Source organism: Lethenteron reissneri, chromosome 44 (genome assembly GCF_015708825.2).
Source record: "Lethenteron reissneri isolate LAM-NWPU_2019-01 chromosome 44, ASM1570882v1, whole genome shotgun sequence".
In the NCBI taxonomy this organism is placed as follows: domain Eukaryota; kingdom Metazoa; phylum Chordata; class Hyperoartia; order Petromyzontiformes; family Petromyzontidae; genus Lethenteron; species Lethenteron reissneri.
In genome coordinates, this window is record NC_083822.1 from 7,631,451 (window position 1) to 7,657,480 (window position 26,030).

The window sequence follows — 26,030 nt, forward strand, 5'->3', positions numbered from 1 at the left end:
CTTATACCAGGCGAAGTGGGTAACATTTCGCCAGGTGACTGGGCTCTTGCCAGCGCAGCGCCCTCTCATCGGGCAATCAGCCATTGGGGTTGTTAGTTAAATCTGTCTTGAAAACTCTCACCGCTTTAAATTGGCCTTTAGCTCACAGTTCTGGCCGTTTGCTCCACTTGTATTTTATTACCTGCTTTCCATAACACGGCGCTTTGGGATATGCGGATGACATGCGCCTTTCATCTGTAATGATGAGAATTATTACTACATTTATTTAATAATAATTATTCCTATTAAATGCATTGATGCGTTTTTTTTTTACTTAGGATTGCATTTCTCATGAAATACACGCCGAGACACACACACACACAGAGACACGTGCGAGAGAGGGAGAGAGCAAGCCAGCCACCCCCACCCCCTCCCAAGACACTTTTACTCCAAATGGAAGCGAACCGAAAGTGGGAAGGTCGGCCGCTGGCCAAGCGTGGTCTTTGTGATGACGTTCGGCCAAGAATCGCCAAATGCACACGAACATTGCCTGGGCAAGATTCGTATAAATGACTGGCAAATTCTGCCTCTTCCCCCCCGCCGGCCCCCTACCCCCGATTTGCTAATGCCAGTGACACGCAGTGGGGAGATACCAGAGTGGTGTAACGGGTACCAGCACCACTGGACTTGTCCCGATCGATTCCAGTTCCTTGCGCAGCGGATGTAACGAAGGGGGAAAGTTTATTACATCTTCGCCCAATCCCCGCTCCTACCCCCCCGCACTCCGGCCCACCCACCGCCTCTGTTCACGCAGCATCAGCACAAATGTGATCCACCAGTTGGTCTACGATGGGCAGATCGCACGTGTGTTGGGGGTAAAGTGTGGGTGCTCCTAACGCCTTCATCTGAGACTGATTGGTCAGAGTGGAAGAGTAGGCCAACTACCCTCGCTGTGGGGGAGGGGGGGAGGAGGGGGGGAGGGGGGGGCTTTAGAGGCCACACAGCCAGTGGCGTGAGCGGGGGATTTTCCGGGATGCGCTCGCACCACGCTCGCGGACATCTGTGGAAACAAAAAGCTTCACAGGTCATCGGATTTCTCCACGAGACAATAACGATTCTTCGATTCTCAAAATTTCCATATGATCGCCCTGTCTGTTACGCGTCTCGCGACGATAGCGCAGATGTCGGGGCAAGTCCCGCGAACATCTCCAAACCGAGACCACCGATGAAGAGGAAACTGATGAGAGGCGCTTTTTCGCAACGCGCACAAAGCACATACAAGCAAAACAACGTTTTTGTTCTTCTTCTTGGTTCTTACGGTAAAGTCGCGTAGAAGGGAAATAATAAAATAATAAAAATAAAACATAATTCTCACGACGTTTCGGCCACAACGCAAGCAGCCGTCCTTGAGGTGAAGAACAGATCTGTCGGAAAAAAAGCGTCTTATTATGTTTCTATTTTTATTATTTTATTATTTCCCTTCTACGTGACTTTACCGATAGAACCAAGAAGATGAATCCCTGCAGTCACGAAAGCTTTAAATCGAAATTTAACGTTGTTGTTGTTGTTTGTTTGTTTACAAAATCACAACACGACTTGCCACTCTCTGTGAGCGAATGCGCCGCATGCAGACGCCACGCACATCGGCCCGGTGAGGTCAGGAGGGATTTTTCGGCTTATACAGCAGAGCGATGACGCAAGAGCAATGTCAATTGTGGATCTTCCAAAGCTCGCTGGAATGAATCCTTTCTCCGGTGAGTGCGCATCCGATATTTGTTCCGTCCCATGGGGTCGACAGGTCGCGATGGGGTTTTTTTTTAAAGTTGTAATTAAAATAAGGAATTTCGATTTAAATCGCTGGATCATCCAACCTGCATCTCTCCTCGAGCTGTGTGTCGTGCCGATAGGTGGGTACATCTGTTTCAACTTTATGACAGCGCGTGTGGGAGATTATCGCAACCTAAATGAAGCCGCACTTGAGAAAGTACAAGCAGCTCCCTCTTATACAGACACAAAGACAAAGATCCCCCGTGTAGCCTTAATAGACTGTAGGGGCAAGTGCTGTTAGCGAGCACCTATGAAGGCCAGAACGGCACACGAGGGGGGTTGGGTGGGCCAGCACAACCCCCCCGCGCCTTTGTCTCCCCAGTGGCAATGTTTTTACACACCGCACCAGGTAACTCATTTGAGGCTGATTCGACCGCGGGGAGGCCCAGAACCGGTTCAGATAATCGTCACTGGTATTGGCCGTGAGCGGGAATCGAACCCGGAGTGGTCAGGGTCGTAGCGCAGCGCGCTAACCGCTACACCACCGCACATGCACATAAGATTTGATTTATAAACTGCCTCAAGGACCATGATACAGTTGCGGTAGCAACCAAGGCTACGATCCGCCCTTACTCGCTCTCTTCCTCCCTCTCTCTGAGATACCATCCTTCCCATGACGATTTACAATGCAACGTTGTTGGGATTCATTCGCAGCCCGTGCCCAGCTACGTCAGCACTGCCCAGCTCAGCGTAGATGGAGAGGAGAGTGAGTTAAGGGAAAGAGGGTGAGAGGAGAGAAGGGAGACTTTTTGACTTTTAAACAACTTTTAATTGCCACCAGCAGCAACAGCACTGGGGGAGATTCCGATACGAAATACAGTCACCAGCAACACAAATAACAAACACTGAGAGGAGGGAGTGAGTGAGTGGTGACAACAGGTACCGATTAAAGAGAGTCGACGGAGATAGTTGGGGAGGGAGTCAGAACGAAAGAGAGATAGCGAAAGAAGGGAGTCGCGTATCTGTCTGCCGTTCTCTGTTGCTCCGTGTGTCCGTCCCTGTTCGTCTCTCTCTCTCTCTGCCTTCGTCTGTTCTAACTCTCAATATTCGCCTATATCTATATTTGTGCCCTTGGCATACATGTTTATCTGTCGGGGTGTGAGTCTGCGTGTGCGAGTGGGTGTCTCAAATCGCTGTCTCCCTCTCCCGCCGTGTCTCGGTGTCCTCTCTGCGGGGTCACTCGGCGTTGGCGGAGACGGCTCCGTCGAAGCGTGGGTTCGTGGCGGTTGTGAGTGTGGGTGTGCGGGCAGGAGGAGCGGTGGCGCAGTGGTTAGCGCACTCAGCTACGAACCCGGCCACCCGACTTCGATTTCCGCTCACGATCACCAACACCAGCGACGATGATTATTTGAACCGATCATGGTTCTCCCCATGGATCGGCTCAGCCTTAACTGATTACCTGATGCAATGTGTCAATATCGCCACTGGGGAGACAAAGGCGGCTGGGCTTGGTGGTGACCACCAGCCCCCTCGTGTGCCGTGCGAGCCTTAAGTGCTGCTACTCGCTAACAGCACTTGCCCCAACAGTCTGTTAAGGCTATAGGGGGATCTTTGTATTTAAATGGGACGAGGAGGATGGTGGGGTGGGGTGGACAGGAGGTGTGGAACTGAAGCACCTCGAACACGGAGACTTCGCAGCCAAAGAAATTGGATCTGCAACTTGCCCCGGGGAGCTGCTCGTCCGGGCGAGGTCATTCACCGTCACGAGTTGCAGTGGCGACGCAACGATCCGGCCTCTCCATCGATTCGATTCTCTCTTTAAATCCATTCGATCACGTGGAATGTTTCCGTACAAAGCCACGATCCTCATCGCCATCGGCCTTGATCTATCCACTGCTGGATGGGGCATTCCGCAAGCAGCCAACCCTCGCGATGCTTCGTCATAACAATCCGTCTGGGGGCAGGAGTTTGCCACAAGGGCTGCTTCGTGGCCTTGTTCATCAAGGACCCTCTCGTGTTCACCACGCGCATCGCGGTCCTTGAAATATTTGTGGGGATTTTTGTTTTGTTAAACCGAATTTGAAGAGAATGGCTCTCCTTGTTCATTTTAATTGCCGACCCCCTGGTCGAGGGCCTCCAACGTCTCCGCCGTGGACGTCCGTCCTCTCAGGGCGTGCTCCCTCCTTTGGCTGCCACTCCGTCGTTAGTCTCGACCATCCTCCCTTCCAGTGATGTGTCTTACCCAGTCCCACGTGCGTGTGTGTGTGCGTGTGTGTATGTGTGTGTGTGTGCGTGTGTGTATGTGTGCGTGTGTGTGTGGCAGTGGGGAGCGGTGGTGTAGCGGTTAGCGCGCTGCGCGATAAGCCCGGCGAACCGGGTTCGATTCCCGCTCACGGCCGAAACCGGTGATGATTATCTGAACCGGTGCCGGGCCTCCCCTAGGTCGACTCAGCCTCAAATAAGTACCTGGTGCGGTGTGTAAACATCGCCACTGGGAAAACAAAGGCGGTCGGACGTGGTGCTGGCCACCCACCCTCTCGTGTACCGTTCCGGCCTTCATAGATGCTCGCTAACCGCACTTGTCCCTACAGTCTGTTGAGGCTGTACGGGTGATCTTTGTCTTTGTGTGGCAGTGATGAACCTGGCTTCCGGATTTCAATTCCCACTCACGGCCAACACCAGTGACGGGTATCTGAACCGGTCCTGGGCCTCCCCTGAAGTCGAGCCAGCCTCAAATACGTCCCTGGTGCGGTGTGTGAACATCGCTGCTTGGGAGACAAAGGAGTGTGGTGCTGTGGCCTTCTTGGGTGCTCGCTAAGAGCACTTTCCCCAACCGTCTGTTCAGGCTATAGGATATGGGAGGGGGAGAGATCTTTGTCTGTGTGTGCGTGTGTGTACACGCGTGAATGATGGGTTTGTTCATTTTGCTGCAACTGCCACCATCGATCCGCTCCCATCGACAGCTCGGCGTAATCACGGGCAGCTTTTCTGGAGGGGGCATTTTCATCCAGCAGTGGAACTCTTGACCAGAGCTGCCGATGAGTGGACGGGGAATTGATGCTCGCTAAACGGCGACTCCAACGGTGAGAACTGACCCGAGATTGTTGTTGGTTCGATTTAAAGCTTTCGTGACTGCAGGGATTCATCTTCTTGGTTCTTTCGGTAAAGTCACATAGAAGAGAAATAATAAAATAATAAAAATGAAACAGACCTGGTCTTCACCTGAGGACGGCTGCTTGCGTTGTGGCCGAAGCGTCGTGAGAATTATTTTATTATGTTTTATTATTTTATTATTTCTCTTCTACGTAACTTTACCGAAAGAACCAAGAAGATTGCTGTTGTTGTTAACTTGTTTGTTCTTGTCAGTCTGCACGTTTCCTCCCTGCGTTGTCCATTGACTTCCGCCACTGCAGACGGTCTGGGGCTGTGGGTCTATGAGTCTCTATGCCACTCTATGGATCTCTATGCAACTCTACGCGTTTCGATGTAACTCTATGCAACTTGCAGTGTCCTGGAGCTGCCGCCACTGCAGACGGTCTGGGGCTGTGTGTCTATGAGTCTCTATGCCACTCTATGGATCTCCGTGTAAGTCTATCCACCTGCAATGTCCCGTAGCTGCCGCCGCTGTGTTGTGGCTGTGGTCGTCCTTGTGACAGAGCTGCTTGGCTCAGTGGGGGCCTTAGCATCTGAAATAAAGCCCGAGTCTGAGAGCGAAGCTGAGAGCGACGGGCTAAATACAGCAGAGCAGCTTTAGCAACCTATTAGTGCGCCCATACATACAGGCAGGGCCAATCCTTGCCAGGTTGGGAAACGCGGCAGTCAAGCGAGCGAAGCTCAAAGACGACGGGAGACTAAAGTCAACTTATTCTGTTTTATTAAATGTTACCACGCGAGGCCCACTGAGCTCGAAAGCTCTTTTTTCAGAAGCGAGCCAGCCACGTGTGATAGCTCAACGAAGTGGCTTATCACGTGGAAATGTGTAGCAGCCAAATACCCTGAACGCGTGTTGAGCCTGAATGTGGGGAGACAAACTGGAGGACCCGGAGGAAAAACATCCACGCGACCGCGGGGAGAGAGAGACACGGAAACTCGGAATATACAGCAGGCGTCAAGGTCGGGATCGAACCCATTGCCTCTGTGTGTCTAAGCTAAACTTTATAAAAGTTAATCTTACCAAGTAAGGTCCACTGAGCTCTATAGCTCTTTTTCAGAAGCCAGCTCGCTACAAATTATAGCTCAAAGAAGTGGCTTGTCACGTGGAAATGTATAGCAGCCAAATAATCTAAACGCGTGATGTCAATTCTAAATGTAGGGAGACAAACCTGAGGACCTGGAGAAAAAAAAAAACTATCCACGCGACCACAGGGAGAGAGAGAGACACACAAACTACAAATATACAGCAGGCGTCAGGGTCGGGATCGAACCCACGACACCTCCTGTACACCGCGGAAATTTAGGGAGAGGAAGAGGTGGGGTCGGAAGGGTGAGTGTGTCATGGCGGGGGGGGGGGGGTTATGAAGAGAGCTTCCCAGAGACCAAATATCATTTACGATGGCTCAAGCCAGCAATTGACTGTCCCATGGATAGCCTCGTCCCCGGCATATGTACGTGGAACTTCCACCACTGTCTCCGGGGGCTAAAGAGGAGTTACGCGCCAATGTCTCAAAGCAACACTTGAGCAGGAAATCGCCCCTGTTCAAATCGAAATCAATTCACGCGTTTTGTTGGTATTGGCGAAATTCATATTGGGCAAGGCTGGATCACTACGGAAGGCACATCGGCGTGAGATATACACCAACCCCTCCCTCCCCATCGCTACGCCAGCCAGCAGTTGCGTCACGACACCTGGGAATACGAACTGGGAGAGGAGTGGGGTAGGTGAGGATGTTCGGGGAGGCGGGGGGCTGAGACGAGAGGATGTTTTGCTTTGTGATGCTGCACTGACTGCGGTGCGCACAGCACACAAATAGCGAACACTCAACGCATCCGGCAATAGCACTGCCAAAAACCCCAAGCAGAAATATAACAGGCGACGTTACGGGCGATGATCCTCTTTTTCCACCCACGTGCTAAACCGCAGAGGCGTTGTGCGAAACATTGCCCCTGATATACAGTATATGTTTTGGGAAACAAATAATAACGGACGACGTTTCGGACAAAGGACCTCCTGGCATCCTTGTGCTGCGTACAGGGTATAGGGCCACTTCACCCAAACAACATCTATTGCATATCGGGCTCCCATTAGGGCGGTGGTATTGCACAACCCCGGAGCAGCAGACGAGTTGAGCGCGGTGCGCTGTGAAGAGCAAAGCGACGGAGATATTCTCAGTGGCTTATCCCGTAATCCCGGTGGAAGCGTTCGCGCAATTAAAGTCACTGCCAGGGGCGTGTGGGATGATCGCTTGGGGATGAACGGAATTGTATCGATGGCAGTATCCAAGCGCCGTCGGCTTAGTCATCCGCATGATCCACCTGTTCTGCTCGGTTCAGAGAAATTCGATAGATTTTTTGTTAATTTATCTATTCTCAATTACAATTTTAAGTTTTTTAATATCCAAACATTTATTTTTTCAATCCTGATTGCCCAGACAAAAGTGTCGGGTCGGAACTCTCGCAGGGCAGTGCAGCCCTTCGAGTTAGAGAGAACGGACCCGCAGAAGTGGATATCGTGGAACAACTTGTACGATCCCGTCACGTGACCTCCGATGTACGCACGGTCGGGGCGGAGGTACTTTTTCACTCGCTCTGCCACTGAAGGGTGATCATTATGTTCGTCGGTTGGCAGTCAACTCGGTATTGCACATTCTGGTGGGTGGGTAGCCGAATTAAATGCGGAACCAGACTCGATGGCAGTCATCGGTGACCAGGCTTGAGGCCGACTTGATGAGTCCCACGTTTAATTGCGGGCGGCTAAAGCCAAACATCTTTAACCGGTAATTCAGCGGTGCAACTTCAGTGCTCTGACCGTCTGAGTCACCTGGCTGCTTCTGACATTCTTCTGTAAAATTGATATTCGAAGTTATGTTCCATAGTCAAGGATCTGAATCACGTGGTGGTGGTGTTGTTGTTGTTGGGGTAATGTTATGTTTTCGCGTGATTTGTGACGGAAACGCTGCGATTGGAAAATCGCCAAATCGACGTGGGATGTGTTTCCCGCCACGGTGTGAAATCTGTACCTAAATTTGTACCTGGCACAAACTTCCCATGATTCATAATAGATTTGTTTTTTTATTGGGTCAGATCGCGTGAGTAGAATATGTGTCGTGAACCCTCCTCCGCCCAAACACAGCCGTGGAAATAAAGTTGTTAAGCGATGGACAAACATGCACAGTGGATTACCGCTTCAGCAGCATCACCATCAGCGGTGGTGTTGGCGAGCAATTCACACAAATAAGAATAGGTTTTACCCTTTCTGGCAATAAAACAGTTGTGTTAATATGTTAAAACACCAAACTGCAACGTTTTGCAAGGAATCATGTCTGCATTAACCACATATACTTGTGGTGAACATGCAAACACAACATGCTCTGGTTGTATATGCATTGTCTTTGAAACTGATTGATCCACACCAGAGACAGCTTTCTTTAGAGCCTCGTCTCAAACAGTGTTAGACCAGAGGACGCCAAAAGGCGAACAGCACGAAGATAATGCCACTCTCAGGGCATCGAGAGCTCGGGGTGAGCAGCTACATTATGTTTCAAAGACAATGCATATACAACCAGAGCATGTTGTGTTTGCCTGTTCACCACAGGTATGTGTGGTTAATGCAGACATGATTCCTTGCAAAAGGTTGCAGTTTGGTGTTTTAACATCGTAACACTTATACGACTGAAAGAAATGTTAAAACCTCTTCTTATATTTTGATCCTGGCAAGGGGCGTCCCATGAAATCCACACACATTTAACGACGCTTCGCTGGTAGTTACATCCAGCAGCATCATCATCATCAGGTTAACGCGTCGTAGGTTTTAGCGACCAAAGGCTTGATAATTGTTTTTTATCCCTTTTATCTGGCAACAAAACTGACACCTTTTTTTACAAGGAGTCATGTTTGCATAGACCACAATACCTGCAGTCATAATGCAAACAAAAACACAACTCTGATAATGTATGCACTGTCCTTGAAGTTGATTGGTCCACACCCGAGACAGCTTTCCTTAGAGCCTAGTGCGCCTTTTGGCGTCATCTGGTCCAACACCATGTGAGACTAGGCTCTAAGGAAAGCTGTCTCGGGTGTGGACCAATCAACTTCAAGGACAGTGCATACATTATCAGAGTTGTGTTTTTGTTTGCATTATGACTGCAGGTATTGTGGTCTATGCAAACATGGCTCCTTGTAAAAAAAAGTGTCAGTTTTGTTGCCAGAATAAAGGGTAAAAAAACAATTATCATATTTTTTACTGGCAAATGAGGTTCCAATGGGACCAAAGGCTAGTTTTGGGTTTGATAGCGTAAATATTAATGCGTCGTTAATCCGCCACTAGCTGACACAGCCGAATTAGTCAGGTTTGTCACGTAAACAAAAAGTGACAATTATTTACTAATTCAGCACACCGGGTGTGTGCATGTGAGAATAACCTCACAAAATTTACAATGTTGATTACGACGTTTCGCTGCTGATTACAACCATCATCATCATCAGGCAGCTGCCAGAAATTGTGAAAATGTCCTCCAGTTCTTGGGCCTTAAATGTCCCATTTGGCATGCGACTCGACGGTGAACTTTAGTTTGCCGGTCCCGTATTTATTTTGTTCACCCCGAGTTGGGCCGTGAATTTGGGTTTGCAGCCCCCTGAATTCTTTAGGCCACGTCACTTCGCTTAAACAAATGTAGGGCTGGCCAAATTTTTACACAGTTACAATTCAGGCCAAGCAGAAATCTATCAACAGACATTTTTCAATCAAAACATTTTCATGCAGTGTTGGAATATTATTGTTGTATGTTTTCCTTTTATTTTTTTGTCAGAAACGCAGTCTTTACCTTTGACTCACAAGTGTTTCTTAAAGAGGGGCTGCCCAGCTCACGTGATCATTCGAGTAACATGGAAAATGATGGAAATATCACTTTTACCGTGTTGCCAAATTCAAGTTGTTTTTCAACTCAAGTTCTGAGAGGAAACGAGTTATATACCAGTGTACGATCGTAACTGAATGAGCGACTTATCTAAAATCTCATGATTAAAACAAAAACTAAAAAAATCTACATATTCGTCAATAACATTGTGGCCTTAAAAAGGCGACGTTTCGTGCATTGGCCCTTATTCACACCACCGAAAAGCCAGAGAAATAGAGGCCTCTCTGTGCTGAAGGGTCATTAGCCGAAACGTCGCCGGAGGTTTGTGTGGGAGAAAGGAGGATATTCTGATACAATTTTTTTTACATCCGCGGAAGTCCCTCCCTCTGATACACAAAGTGAAATTGCCATGGACGTTTATGAACGTTGGAACAATGAGTGAATACATCATCATTGTCGGCGTCATACTTATCATTGTCATCATTAGATCTCGCAAGCTAAGCAAGAGATCGAGCCTGGCTAGTGCTCGGATGGGCGACCCGGCTGGCTGGCTGTATCGCGCTCTCCCCAACTTCTGTCACGGCGTTTCCCGTTCCCAATCGTGCAGTGGGCCCTCATTGTGACCGCGAGGGTGCACATCGCCATCCGCTTCACCGCGGCAGCCGGCAAAGATCCGCCGACGTGACCCAGCGCCAGGGTGGACACGTTTGAACCAAAGTTTGAAACATCACACCACAACGCGACGGACTCAATTGGGATTCTACCCGCAGCGGCAATCGTCGCCCCCTATCGACAGATGGAGAGCTCTTGATTCCGTGGGTGGTGGTGCACCAGTTACAACGCCCCCCGTCTCCCCACCCCTCTAGAGGAGTCACTTGACTCCTCTCACCTGATTCTAGATTTGAAGCTTTCGTGACTGCAAGGATTCATACTCTTAGGTTTTTTCGGTAAAGTCATGTAGGTAAAAAATTTAATTAAATTTTACTTTTATTAATTTTAATGTAATTTTTTACCTACGTGACTTTACCGAAAAAACCTAAGAGTATGAGTATCCTCTCATCTGGTTGTGCAAAAAATCAACTTGAAGTTGTCCGCTGCATACACGAGGCTGTTGAAGGCTGACATGGGACGACGTTGTGGACGGATAGAGGGTACTGCAGTGGAATCCATGGTTGTACTGTACCATGTTCCAATATATATTCTCCCCCCCCCCTGCCGCCGCCACCCCTTCCGTATGTATGTTGGACTTCTTTTACACCGTGCTAATCGGAGGTGCGGGGGTAAGGACAACAAACCAAATACAAAAGCAGTTCTCAAGAATGTATTTTTTTCCAATCTCAATTTAAAAGTGCAAAGCTCGAAGTAGCTTCCTAATGTCGGTGGGGAGAGCGTTCCAGACGGCCGCAGAAAACGCATCGGAAAGCGCGCGATGCGGTGCCGTCTTTGTTCGATGGCTCAGCCGAAAGCCGCTGCCGCTGCAAAAATGCCCGAAGTTCGCGTGATGGTTGATGCCTTTTGACGAGATCAGCGTCACGGTCTCGTGGTTCGCTAAACTCGATCTCTACCCCCCCCCCCGGCCCCTCCCCTCCCCCTCCACTGCCACCTTCAACCCACAGGCGCCACGTGTCTCAGCAGTGGAGGGAGCAGCTCGCAAATTCTTACCACAGTGGGGTTGACCTGGTGAGATACGAAACTAACCCATAGTTTAGCTTTATTTGTGTATGTTTTTAAGTGATTTGTTTACCTTTCCAATACGTTGCACTGCGACCGTGTCTTTGTTTTGTTGTATTGTTTTATGTGCGTTCTGACCCCGTGCCCCGAGTGGACATCTGTGTTAAAGAGCTTTGCAGCTTATGGGATTCCTCCGGTATAAATAAAGATTCTGATTCTACAATCGCGAGTTCAAATCCTGGTTGGGGGCTTGACTTTGCCCATGACGAATGAGGAATTTCCACCAATGACCCGGTCACTCTGGACTGTAACCAGGAGGCGAAATTTATCGTCATACGTGCCTGTAACGCTCGTTTTGAAGCATAAATGAAGCGAAGCGCACGTTTACATTTTAAACTATATCCTGTATCTGTACCGCACGTGTGAACGCGCGCGAGGCTGCTGCGTGCATGGTGGCGCGGGGTGGGGGTGGTGCGATTGTGATGTGCCTAACAGCCCACCAGCGTGCGCGCGTGTAGGCAACATCCCATTGCCTTCACGGCTAAAAGTCCGCGAGGTGGTGGGGAGGTCTGGTGTGTGCGGGCCGGGGGTGAGAAAGATTCATGCAACCACAGCCGCCCAGGGGTTCTGGTGGAACCCCGGAGTTCATAAATGCCACGTGCCCCCAACCTCCTCCATTTACTCAACAGTGGCAAGGAAACATGCCCTTCGTGGGTCACCTCGTTTTCGTGATGCTCGAGGCAAATTGCCCCCAGCCCCCTCTCCGCCGCCCCGAAACCCCCGTACTCGAAGCCGCCTCGGGTGCAACAGGAGAAGGGGGCAGATATGCTGGGATTGGTATGGGGAGGAGGGAGGGACGGGCGGATGACGGAGGGAGGGAGCGTTGGAGAGAGGGGAGGGAGGGAGGCGAGAAAGAGGGAGGCCACTCTAACACGTCACCACGACCACCCCCAACAGCTGTTGCGGGCTTGAGAAGTCGGATAAAAACTCCGGCGGAGGGAGACGGGGACGCGCACACAGACCCAGATCACAACCCTCCACTGTTCCTTGTAGCAGCAGCAGCAGCGACCCGCAGATTAGAAACAAGCGCCTTACACAGCAAATACAACAGCAACCACACACACACTCGCGCGTCTATTTCATATCAACACCCACTCGTATACAGACTCAATCATACACACACACACGGCAGCGCTAAAGTTACACATCAATAAGTTATGCGAGTTGCATGATGCGACGTCGCGTGTACGGTTAGAACAGCGGCGGGAGTCATTGCCGCAATTTTGGGTGTTTGGGAAGAGCGTCGCGAGTGATTTGGGAGCGCGGATTTGACACCGGGGCGAGTGGAGAGAATATTAGAGAAGGGGGGGTGGGGGGGGGGGGTTCCGTTCCAGTGTTGCAACGGAGGTGTTGAGCACCTGGCTGCCCCACTGCGCCCCCTGACTGCCCCCTGGCTGCCCCCCCTCCCTGGCTACCGGCCAAGACCCGGGGGCATTTGAATGGAATGTGGATGATGGTCCCAGACCTCAGAGCCCCGCAAGGCAATCCAGCAGAGGTAAGTGTGAGCAACTTTCTTCGCGCGCGTAAATTATAAAAGTGGATGCGAGTTAAAATCGTGCCTTGGCTATATACATGCTCGGACGGGAAGCGGTGCAGGCGCTCAGCTTTGTCAGTTGTCCTGCCATGACGAAGGACCATTGGTCCGAAACGTCGCCTATTATCTAGGTATGTTATTTTCCCCTTCAATGCAGCGTTCTTGTCGAATGCATTATCCAAAGTAATACGCGCTTGGCTAAGTGTGTGTGGATGAAAAGGGCTGTTTGCGAGTGTCAATGCATCAGCATCAGCCATGATCAACCCACTGCTCGATGCAAACCTCTCTCAAACCATCACCATCTCTCACATCCTGCGATTTAAGACTCCGCACAGCACAACAGGAGCGGAATTCACCGCTCCATCTCCTTGATGCACGCCCTCTCTCTCTCTCTCGGGCGTGTTCCCTCTCTTAACTGCTACTCCGACGTTATTCCTAATCAAGGATACTGGTGGAAATTCCACCTTTTCATGGCGAGGTTCTGTCTATACGTTAACGATGGTGAGCGGCTGTTGACCTGCCACAAAGCGGTGCATATTTGATCGATCTCGGAGGGTTGATGCGGTGAGTTGACCGTCCTACTTGAATTTGATCTCACGATAGTTTGCGAGGTAGTTTGAGCATTGTCAAGTGCTACCACCGAAATTTGCAAAGATGTGAGTTCAAATCCTGGCCGGCTGGTCGATTCATCCCTTAGTTCAACTGGGTCGATAAATTAAGTACCACTTTCTGGAGAGGTCAAGGGGACGTTTAGTGGGTCCCGTCATGAGCATGCAGGCATTTCACAACTAGCTCTTGGCTCTAAAATGTCATAATATGTATTCCATTTGTAAATCCACTGCTGGATGAAGGCCTCTCCAGGCTGAGTGGGTTATGGGGGTAGTTTTACCATACTTCACCACGCTGGGCATTGGCGGTTGTTGCAAGGGGAGGCTCACGACCGTTTTTTTTTGTTATCGTTCGCCACTGATGTTATCTGTGGCCGTCAATATAACTTGAGTAGCAAGGTCCATAGCGTAGTGCGCTAACCACTGCGCCACCGCTCCCCCCACCACACACGCGCACTTCTGGTCACGCGATGCACACAGACATCACTCACCACACATTGCCACCACGGCATATCACGCACGCCTTACACACGCGCCCCCAGGCTGATATTCGTACACGCGCACACGCATGGCGCGTACAGCCTCCAGGGTGTATAGGGTACTTTCAGCAAGAGCAGCAGCACTGACATACGCACACACACATATCACACGCTCGCTGACACCACGGCAAAGATCACCCGTCTAGCCTCCACGGGCTGTTGGGGCGAGTGCTGTTAGCGAGCACCTTTGAAGGCCGACACGGCACACGAGAAGGTGGGTGGTTGGCACCACACCTAGCCGCCTTTGTCTCCCCAGTGGTGATATATACACACCACATCAGGTACACATTTGAGGCTGAGTTGACCTCGGGGAGGCCCAGGACCGGGTCAGTTAATCGTCACTGGTGTTGGCCACTGACACACACGCACATATCACAGCCACACACACGCGCACGAACCAGACATCCATCAGCTGCCACACATCCATCAGCTGCCCCGAGGCCAATAGTATCCATACTTTAAACTCAACCTTTTTCTAGCATCTCCTTCAGGGTATAAACATCAGCATTGGGAAGACAAAGGCGGACGGGCGGTCGTGATTTTAACCTCACCGCATTCTCGTGCATTGTTCCGAGCTTCATAAGTGCTCGCGAACAGCACTTGCAACCTGTCGCCTGTTAAAGGCTACACGGGCATGTTTGTCTTTGGCGTTGCTGCTTGCGTGTGTAGGCGCGTGTTTGCACTCGGGGAGCGGTGGCGCAGTGGTTGGCGCGCTGCGCTACGAACCCAGCGACCCGAGTTCGCTTGCCGTTTCACGACCACCAACACCGGCGACGATTATCGGAACCGGTCCTGTGCCTCTCCTCGGTTGACCCAGTCCCAAATGAGGCACCGGCGATAGAAAGGCGTCCGGGGCGTAGTGCCGGCCACCCACCTCAATAGGTGCTCCCTAACAGCGCATGCCCCGACAGTCGGTTAAGGCTGTACAGGGGGGGGGGGGGGGGGTCTTTGTCCGTATGCACGTGCATGCATGTACGGGTCCGTATGTGATTCCCGTGCGTGTACACGAGTGTCTGTACGAGTCGTAATGATTCACACGCCCGCATTCCAGGGCGATTGTGTGCGCAGCGGTGGCTTAGAAGCCACGCGCAGGTCCGCGCATCCGGATTGCGAATGAGTGAAGTTGACACTGGAGCCCTAAGAGTGCCCACGTCACAGGCAACCGACGCACGTGCACGTCAAGTGGGGGGCTGTGGCGGGGGGGGGGGCAAGACGAGGGAGGAGCGGGGGGGGGGCTATGAGTTTGAGGTTCTGAAAGAAAAGCTCACGCGCGATGCTCATTGGTTTCACCTACAGACGAGAACGTAAGGGAGGGTCAAAAGTAAGGTGAGGACATTTGTTGTCATTCTCAGGCACCTCCGATTAGCAAGCTTGGCTACGTACGGTGCGAAAGAAGCTCAACGTGCACGCATTCACTTGCCGCAAGCCAACCCTGTGCGTGTAACTGTGTGCGACCCGAGTTCGATTCTCGCCCGCGACGAATAGCGCTGGCGATTATTTGAACCGGTCCTGGGCCTCTCTCCTGGCTCCTGGCCCGACACAGCCTCAGATCGCTACCTGGACAGCCTCAAATCTCTACCTGGCGTGGTTGTGTCAACGTCAGCACTGGTCGAGCAATGCGTGAGCCACACCGCTCCCACCTCCTTGGGTCCTCGCGAACGGCACTCGCCCCGGTCGTCTGTTCGAGCCTAATCGGGGGTTACCCGTGTCGTTGTGCACACGTGTGTGAGATTGTGAGTGTATACGTGTGTACACATGTGTGCGAGCGTGTGTGTGTGTGTACGTGTGTACACATGTATGCGAGCGTGTGTGTGTGTGTGTACGTGTGTGTGCGCGCGTGTACGTGTGTGTGTGTACGTGTGTGTACGTGTGTGTGTACGTGTGTGTGTGTACGTGTGTGTGTACGTGTGTGTGTACGTGTGTGCGTGTACGTGTGTGTGTACGTGTGTTTGTGTGTGTGTACGTGTGTTTGTGTGTGTGTGCGCGTGTACGTGTGTGTGTGTACGTGTGTGTGGGGAGCGGTGGTGTAGCGGTTAGCGCGCTGCGCTATGAACCTGGCGACCCGGGTTCGATTCCCGCTCACGGCTAACACCAGTGACGATTATCTGAACCGGTCCTGGGCCTCCCCTAGGTCAACTCAGCCTTAATGAGTACCTGGTGCGGTGTGTAAACATCGCCACTGGGGAGACAAAGGCGGTCGGGCGTGGTGCTGGCCACCCACCCCCTCGTGTACCGTTCCGGCCTTCATAGGTGCTCGCTAACAGCACTTGCCCCTACAGTCTGTTAAGGCTATACGGGGGATCTTTGTCTTTGTCTTTGTGTACGTGTGTGTACGTGTGTGTGTATACGTGTGGTGTACGTGTGTGCGTGTACGTGTGTGTGTGTACGTGTGTGTGTGCGTGTAAGTGTGTGTGTACGTGTGTGTGCGTGTACGTGTGTGTGTGTGTACGTGTGTGTACGTGTGTGTGTGTGTGCGTGTCCACTCCGTGTTGCGTCAGAAAGCCTCCTGGCGCCCGAGTCAGCTGTCGGCTGCCCTCGCAATCCGCGTTAACAAAGAGGCTTCTCTTCTTCATTTCCACAAATTCCTGAAGCGCCTCCCCCCGCCCCTCCGGGCTCCCTCTGTCTTCCCCCAATGCCCCCCAATCCCTCCAACTACCCCCCCTTCCTCTGTCCCCCCCCCCGCCAACCCTCAAGTTTGACCAAACCAGCAGCACCTGTCCCACACACCCTTTCACTCATCCACAGTTCGCTTCGTCCTTCACATTCTGAGTGAGTGGCGGTGGTGGTAGCGAGCGAGTGTACAGGCGGTGCAACTGCAGCGGGAGGCCGACGGGGCGGCTCTTGGGTAGGGGTGGAGTGGGGGGGGGGGTGGGGGGGGGGGGTCATTCGTGCTTAGTTGCTCCTGTTTTCTCCCACGTGCATGAAACGCTCATCGTAGATTGGCTGGGGAAATATGTTTATCAAATGAAAAAAAAAAGTCGTACGACTCGCTAATGGATCTTCTGCGTGGATCAATGAATCCCGCAGGTGAATGTCGAGGCTGAGGCCGAGACGCAGCACGTGGCCGACGCGCGGGCGCCTGTGACGCGCGCATTTGATCCGAGCGGTGGCGGTCGCCTCTGGTGGACGCGATATCTCGTTGTGCATCGCTGGCGCCCTTTAACTCGAGCAAATGAAGGCGACGAGCGAGCCAGGGTCGGGTGACTCGAGCAGATTTGAGGCACGCGTCCAGGGTGTGTGTCCGTGTGTGCGGATGTGTGCTGGCGCAACCATGTGGCGTGCGTGTGCACGCGTGTGTGTGTGTGATGGAGATAAAGTGGGGAGCGGTAGTGTAGCGGTAAGCGCTCTGCGATACAAGCCTGACGACCCGAGTTTGATGATTCCCGCTCACGGCCAACACCAGTGACGATTGTCTGGTCGTGGGCATCCCCTAGGTCGACTCAGCCTCAAATGAGTACCTGGTGCGGTGTGTAAACATCGCCACTAGGGAGACCAAGGCGGCCGGGCGTGGTGTTGGCCAACCACCCCCTCGTGTGCCGTGCCAGCCTTCATACGTGCTCGCTAACAGCACTTGCCCCTACAGTCTGTTAAGGCTTTACGGGGGATCTTTGTGTTTTGATAAGAGAGAAAGAGGGAGAGGCAGTTGACGCGTTGTGAATGAGAGATGATGGGGTTGGTGTTTTGTGAATGTGACGAATACGATATGAATCGGTCCTGGGCCTTCCCTAGGTCGACTCAACCTCAAATGAGTACCTGGTGCGGTGTGTAAACATCGCCACTAGGGAGACAAAGGCGGCCGGGCGTGGCGTTGGCCACCCACCACCTCGTGTGCCGTGCTGGCCTTTATAGGTGCTCGCTAACAGCACTTGCCCCTATAGCCTGTTAAGGTTATAGGGGGGATCTCTGTCTTTGTATGTGTGTGTGTGTGAATGAGAGATAGCTTGTGTGTGGACGCGTATGTGGGTGTGTGTTTGCTACATACAATCGGTGTTTTCGTGCGTGTGCGTTTCAAGTTCACGCCTATATTGCTTAACCAGGGGCTAACTCACGAGACCAGGATAAGTCGTATTTTTAAGAGTGACCATGGGTAGCAAGATGACAAATACAAAACAAATACAATGAAGTTACAGCAGCAAGCAAGGGTCGGCGTGTGACATCGTCTCTTCACTGGCATCGAAACCTCGCGTTTCCCTCCTCTAGGTCGACTCAGCGTAAAATTAGTAGACCTCCCGGTACTGCAGATACGTGCGACCGTGAGTGCGGTTGGCTACGTACGATGCGAGAGAAGTTCAGCATACACACACACACGTGTTGAGACCACCACCACCACCTCCCCTGTTTGTGCATTAATAGGTGCTCGCTCACAGCACTTGCCACATCTGTTATATGCTGTCTTTCTCAATGTGTTTGCTAACGTGTGTGTTGTGTTGTGTCTTTGTGTCTTACAGGACGTTGCCACCGCGCCCTGAAGACGACACTAAGAATTGAGCTCCTTGTTTCTTCATTCTCTGGGTTCCAGCTCGATTTGACGCAGTCCGAGCTGCCTCCCTTCGCGGGAACACCCTCGACCGATCCCCGACCCGGGCACGCACAAGGAACACGTTCCACGCGAACTCCTCTTCACGTCCAGAGAGCAGTCCAGGGAAGGGACTCGGTGCATAGGACTCGGACAAAGGACTCTGTCCAGAGTCCTTCGTCTGTCAAGTCTCCCGCTGTCTCCCTGCAGCCCCCAGAGAGTCCACTAGTTTATGTTGGAGGTCGAGTAGCATTTATATAGTAATTTTTTTTTTTTATATTAAGCAGTTTCTTGGCCGACTGTCAACTCATGTTGATGACCACTATGAGCAGCTCAGTCGCCACGAACCCCCGCGAGCTGGCAATGAGAAACCCGCCCACGGAGCCCCTCATCGGCGCGCGCCACAACAACAACAACATCAACAACATCAACAACATCGCCGTCGACGCCCCGCCGACCCCAGGCGGCACAACGCTGACGACGGTCTTGACCTCGAGCCTCAACGCCTCCAACGGCACGCCGGGCCAGCGCCCACCGCCGTCGATGACCAGGAGCCCGCGGCGTCGCAGTCGCCCGCGCTTCGTCAACAAGGACGGCCGTTGCAACGTGCAGGTGACCGGCATGGACGACCACTGGCCGAAGTACCTCGCCGACCTCTTCACGACGTGCGTGGACGCTCGCTGGCGCGCGGCCTTCGCCGTCTTCGTCGTCGCCTTCCTACTCTCGTGGCTCCTCTTTGCGCTCGTCTTCTGGCTGGCCGCGTGGTGGCACGGGGACACGGCTGCGCGGGGCCCCAGGGCGGCCGCGTCGGCGTCATCGGCGTCGGCGCCGGCGCCGCGCCCGCCCTGCGTCACCAACGTCAACGGCTTCGTGTCGGCATTCCTCTTCTCGGTCGAGACGCAGACGACGATCGGCTATGGCTTCCGCTGCGTCACCGAGGAGTGCGCCGTCGCCATCGTCGCCGTGGTCGCTCAGTCGATCGTCGGCTGCCTCGTCGACTGCTTCACCATCGGCGTGATCATGGCCAAGATGGCCCGGCCCAAGAAGCGCGCGCGGACGCTGCGCTTCAGCGACAAGGCGGTGGTGAACGAGCGGGGCGGCAGGCGCTACCTCGAGTGGCGCGTGGGCAACCTGCGCAGGAGCCACATCGTGGAGGCGCACGTGCGCGCGCAGCTCATCAGGACCAAGTCGGCGGAGCGCAACTACGTGGTGATGAGGCAGGACGACGTGAACGTCGGCTTCGACAAGGGCCTCGACAGAATATTCCTCGTGTCGCCCTACACCGTGGTGCACGAAATCGACGAGGAGAGCCCCCTGTACGACATGAGTAGGGGCAGCCTCGAGGGGGGAAGCGCCGGCGGCGACAACTTAGACGACGACGACTACGACGACGTGGAGATCGTGGTCATTCTGGAGGGCATGGTGGAGGCCACGGCGATGACGACGCAGGCGCGCAGCTCCTACCTGGCGAGCGAAATCCTGTGGGGCCACGAGTTTCGACCGGTGCTGCGCCAAGAGGGCGATCACTACCGAGTCGACTACGGCCAGTTCGACGCCACGAGTGCGATGGAGGTGCCGATGTCGCCGTGCAGCGCGCGGGAGCTGGACGAGAAGCGGCTGTCGGCGACGGGCGACCGCGGGAGCGCGGCGAGCGTCGCCAGGGACAGCGTGCGGAGCATCGACGAAACGACGCCGTTGGTGGAGGGGGTGGCGCCGCATGGCGGGGCGGAGGAGGGGAGCGCGATTCGAGGAATCTCGACGACGACGACGAGAAGGACGCTAGAACCCGCGGTGTAGGTTCGGGGAGTCGCGTTGTCGCACTGAGCGAGATTTCGAGGTCGCTGCGGGGGACAGCGGACGCTGTATCCTAAAAAAACGAGACGGCGAACAATTTGCCGAGCCGCTGGCTGAGTTGCAAGGATGCGATGGGTGGAGGTGGGCTGAGGGTGGGGTGGGCTTGGGGGGTTGGTGGGAAGGTGGTTGCCAATCGGCAGAAACACGAAAAAAAAAACTAGACACAGGCAGCTACGGTCATTAACGCTTCTGAGCACTTTGGAGATAGAGGGGGGGGAGCTCCCAGTATCAGACTGCGTGGAGATGGCCCACAACGGTTTCAGTTCCGGTCTGAAAAGCGCCAAAAAAAAAAACTCACGGACATTCATCAAATATAGGGAGAGAGGAAGGGAGAGAGGAAGGGCGATAGAGAGAGAGAGAGACGCAGGAAGCGGTTTCAGGCTCTCTGTCTTGCGCCGTGCCCCAGCAGCTCCCACGGCCTCGTGCCGAGAGCCCCCGCCTGCAGAACGCGGAGCTCACAGTCAGAAGCACGTGTCGCCAACGAGGCACTTAGCACTCGAGTAAGGGACATTATAAACATCTAAGAGAGAGAGAGATAAAACAAACACAAGTGTTAAAATCACGATTCAACAGTTGGTAGATGTTTGCTCTTTGTACCGCTAAATGTTAAGGGTTGAATATTTGTAAATAGGAGACAATTTTAAGCGACTGCGTCGCCAGTGGACAGTAGGCATTGCTAAGAACAACATCACGTTGGTGATTAACAATTTTTTATAATGAAACAAAAAATATACATAGCAGGTGGATGTTTCGGGGCAATAGCCCTTCTCTTGTCTGAAGAAGAGACATTGACCGAAACGTCTGCGCTAAGACGTCAGCCTATTCTTACATATTATAATACCTCTAGCAAGGCACGAGAAAGAATGCAGCAACCGACAATGTGTTTAAGAGGCAATTTAAATGTAACTCAAAGGTAGTTCTGCGATAACCTCTTCCGCAGGGTCATTCTCTCGTACGGGATGACGCGGGTGCTCTTGTGAGAGCCCCGAGTGAATGGAGTCTTCATCTCACGATGTAACACCCCTAGCACGATTGGAATAACATCAGAGGATAGATACAAATCTGCCCGGTCAGTCCAGCCCATCGCTATCGGAAATCCTGAACCAGAGGTGGACAATCCACATTAATCGGGCACGGGCCCATTGACCCTATAGAACGACTTCTGTTAACCTCTAACAATGCGGTACTTTATTTATCAACCCTGGGAGGGGAGGAGATGATAGGTTGAGTGGAGCCCCAAATAAAATATGAACTTACAACCTTCCTCTCTCACCACATCCAGCCTGATTCCCACGATTATTCTGCACTCGTAGATCTCGGAAGCCAAGCTAAGCAGGATTGAGCCTGGAAAGTGCTTGAATGGGCAACCACTATGCATGCGTGAAGCAGGTGCTACAGGCTGCTACGGAAAGACGTCGTGTTGTGAAACTGTGCTATGCTCTACACCTTCACTGGCACGGACACACCAGCGTGGTGAAGCATGGTCAAAACAATCCCCACGAACCCATACCGCGTGGAAGAGACTCCCGTCCATCCAGCAGTGGATATGGTAAAGTGATTGTACATGCACAAATATAAACACTTGAATTATTGCGCACATTTACTTTGGCTTTTCGGAAGCAGTGATGGTAATTCCAGATCGCTATGGCAGGGAGCAGTCAATCTACAAGAAAACAACTGATAATATAGTTTTTTGTTAGATCGCGTAAATATAGAAATGTGTCTCGATTTAAAGCTTTCGTGACTGCAGGGATTCATCTTCTTGGTTCTTTCGGTAAAGTCACAGTGACTTTACCGAAAGAAACAAGAAGATATAAATGTGTCGTTAAAGCCGCCACTACCAGACATAGCCAAATAGTAAGGGTTGTCACCTTAACAATTGTAAATGTTGTGGCTTGGCTCTCCAACACACCGCTGTGCTGTAATAGTAACTAATTGGCATGTTCTGTTTACGTGACAACCCTTACTACTTTGCTGTATCGGGTGGTGGCGGGGTTAACGACACATTTATACATTTATGCGATCTAACCCCAAATAAACCTGTATTACGGATGCTATTGGTCGCGAAAGCCTACGTGTTCGTAATGAAGGTTTTTCTTCTTCTGGCAAATCGCCCGATGATGCTGGATGTAATTACCAGCGAAACGTCGTCCTACTCAAATTGTAAATGTTGTGGATTTACTCTTCAACACACCGGTGGGCTGAAGCGGTAACGAATTGTCGCGTTTTTGTTCACGTGACAAACCTCACAGGCTGTGTCGGGTGGTGGGGGGGCTACGACACAACATTTATTCTTACACGATTTGACCCAAAACAACCTTTATTATGAATAATATTGGTCGCGAAAGCTGACGACGTGTTAAACAAACCCGCTGTTGACTTCCCACAAAGTCGTAGGGATTTGTTGACCCAGATAAAGATGATGGGCTGCGGTGCACATACGGCATTTTTTTTTATAAATGTAACATTACCGTATTGCCCAGATTAGAGACGCACCCCCCATCCACCTACCCCCCCCCCCCCATTTATTTCAAAGTAAAAGTTGGGGAGGTGCGTCTTATAATCCTGTAGCTGTGTGCGTGTGTGTGAAACACCAGGGTTGTGTGTAACTTGACCCATGCAGCGCACGCGTTTGGAGGTGCGTCTTGCTCTGCGGAGCGTCTTACAACTCGGAGAATGCGGCCGTGCACTGGAACGGAGCACAACGCGAGCGAATCGGGGCTAGAAAACGGTCGAGACACGTGTCAGTATCCACGAGAAGATGGGCCGTAGATGCACGAGATGAGATCACTTTGCAAAAGTGACGTACAGATTTTGAATTTTTTTTTTTACAATATTCGTATAAAATGCAAATGGCCGTACTATGCGAGACGGCTATGGGTTATTATATTTATAAATAAGTAGGTAATTTAATATGCATTGGTTTAAAATGGCTTACGAGGATGTTACACGTGCAGTCCCACAATCTCGTTGCACCTGCGCAGAGCGCGTGTGGCAGAAGGTGGTCAGGCTGACGGGTGCACACGTGTGCACACCTACACACGTGTGCAGGTGTGCGCACGTGTGCACACCTACACACGTGTGCAGGTGTGCGCACGTGTGCGGCACACGACGACAAAGATCCCCACGTGTCGCCATTGATAGGCTGTTGCGGCAAGTGCTGTAAGGGAGCGGCACCGTGCCACGCACACACACGCGTGCTTACAAACGCACATAGACACGTGCAGAGACAAATGGACGGACATACAGCACATTGTATATACGTAGACATAAGAACATCGACACGTGCAGAGACAAATGGACACACACACCACATTGTATATAAGCAGACGTAAGAACACACTCGCACGCACGGACACACACATATACACGCACAGACAAAGATCCCCCGTATAGCCTTCAACAGACTTTAGGGGCAAGTGCCGTTAACGAGCACCTACGAAGGCCGGCACGGCACACGGCAAGGGTGGGTGGCCAGCACCACGCCCGGCCGCCTTTGTCTCCCCACTGCCGATCTTTACACAGCGAACACCGGTACTCGTTTAGGCTGAGTCGATCTAGGGGAGGCCCCGGGGGTGACAAGAGGGGAGGTGAAGGAGCAGCACGAATGGTGGTCGCGGCGCGACCTTGCGAGACGTGACATGGTGTTGTTTGCTCAGGTGTGTTTGTGTAGGCTCCTCCATGCACTCTCTCTCTCTCTCCCTCTTCCTCTCAAATGTACACACGCGCATGCACTGATACACCCTCATGGTGCCCTCTCTCACACGGACAAACACTCTCACGACGGCGGACGACTTCCCCACCGATGTAGATTGTCGTGGGACGACTGCTGTTAGCGAGCACCGATTGAAAGCGACGCGGCTCACGAGATGGGGGTGGTTGGTGTGGTCGATTTCACGCCCGGGCCGCCTTTGTCTCCCCAATGTTGATGTTTACACACCGCACCAGGTACTCGTTATTCATGGCCGGGTCGACTGGTAGTAGGAGGCCCAGATCAAAGGTGTTCAGATGCCACGCGCTACGAATGTCTATCCGTGGCCTGGAATTGAACACATATACCACAAAAACAAAGACAAAGATCGCCCGTATAGCCTTAACACACTGTTGGGGAAAGTACTGTAAGCGAGCACCTACGAAGGCCATCACGGCACACGAGGGGGTGGGTGGCCAGCACGACGGCCCGGCCGCCTTTGCCTCCAGCGCGTGGCGATGTTTACGCATCGCACCAGGTACTCATTTGAGTCTGAGTCGACCTAGGGGAGGGCCCAGGACCGGTTCAGACGATCGCCACTAGTGTTGGCCGCGTGCGGGAATCGAACCTGGATGGCCGGGCGGGTTCGGAGCGCAGCGTCGTGCTAAACCGCTCGCGACGCGCACACACACACACAAGTAAAGCGACGCACACACACACACAAGTAAAGCGACGCATCGACACCCTCACACTCCAGTCACTACGATTTACTTGATGCGAGACAACGTCCCTCGGATAGCCGGAGGGATGAGTTTTGCACATCGTGCGCGGAACCCCACGTGCCAAGTGTACATTGTGACGACGACGACTCGTGAGAATCACGATCGTCGTCCCTCGGCGAGAGCGATCGTCATCCCCCACTCGCTTCTTCTGCCCGGAGTTTTAAAACTCACCCACGTGTGCACCGTGCACACAATCAAATCCCTCTCCCACGTGAATGTATTTATACGCTTGTATATATTCTGTACAGATGCTGTTCGCTCGCAGACTCTTTGTTACGAACGCCGTCCTTATACCTCGTTGGGGTTATTTATATTCTAGTCGGGGCATCAGCGGGGGTTAATATTTGTATGTCGGTTATAGCGGTTGTCAGTCAAATGTCTGCAACGACGTCTCTTGTACATTGCAATGTCCGTCAATAATTGTTGTACATCTCGATGTCCATCGATGTCCAATATGGTGGCTCTTGTACAGCGAAGTGTCTATTAAAGGCAGCGTCAAACGCGTTGTGTCTCGTTGTAGTTTCTGTGTTCAACTTGGCTAACCCATAGCCCGCTCTCTATCTGCTGTCTATAAGCACTCTCTCTGATGATGCTGATGATGACGCACTCACACCGAACCACTGAAACTAAGTAGTTCCTGATTATGGATATTCACCTGCGTTGCTTCAAGCAAGCCTGGCTCTTCTCACGAGACGCTGTAAGTCGAAACAGGTCCAGGATTTTGCTTGCGTCGATTAAATGCCGCAAAAATTATGCACTCCAACAAGCCAGCGTGGCTGATGGGAATTGGAAATAAAATATATTTTTTAAGTGGAGGGGCAGATATATGAAGGAGTCGTAGTGTCTGTTGATGTGTTATGCTAAATATATGTTAATGATGATATCACTTTGTAGATTACGATCAAATGATTTTGTTCTCTCGATGATGGTGAAAATTATCATATCGCTCAGTAAAATGACGATGATGTCACTCTCTAGATAATGATGATTACTTTGTTGATGATGATCATGAGAATC

At 52.1% G+C, this 26,030-nt stretch overlaps 1 protein-coding gene across 3 annotated transcripts; it reads left to right on the forward strand.

Annotated features, from left to right (window-relative positions):
• Positions 1–1,607: 1,607 nt before the first annotated feature.
• On the forward strand, positions 1,608–25,437 carry LOC133353527 (ATP-sensitive inward rectifier potassium channel 12-like). Of its 3 annotated transcripts, XM_061569835.1 has the most exons (3): positions 1,608–1,733; positions 4,710–4,829; positions 18,619–25,437. In XM_061569835.1, the coding sequence occupies exon 3, from the start codon at positions 18,996–18,998 to the stop codon at positions 20,481–20,483; it is 1,488 nt and encodes a 495-aa protein (XP_061425819.1). In that variant the 5' UTR covers positions 1,608–1,733; positions 4,710–4,829; positions 18,619–18,995; the 3' UTR covers positions 20,484–25,437. The 3 variants fall into 3 exon arrangements, with proteins under 3 accessions (XP_061425819.1, XP_061425817.1, XP_061425820.1); XM_061569833.1 differs by lacking the exons at positions 1,608–1,733; positions 4,710–4,829 and adding an exon at positions 12,453–12,984; XM_061569836.1 differs by lacking the exons at positions 1,608–1,733; positions 4,710–4,829 and adding an exon at positions 14,167–14,384.
• Positions 25,438–26,030: the final 593 nt, after the last annotated feature.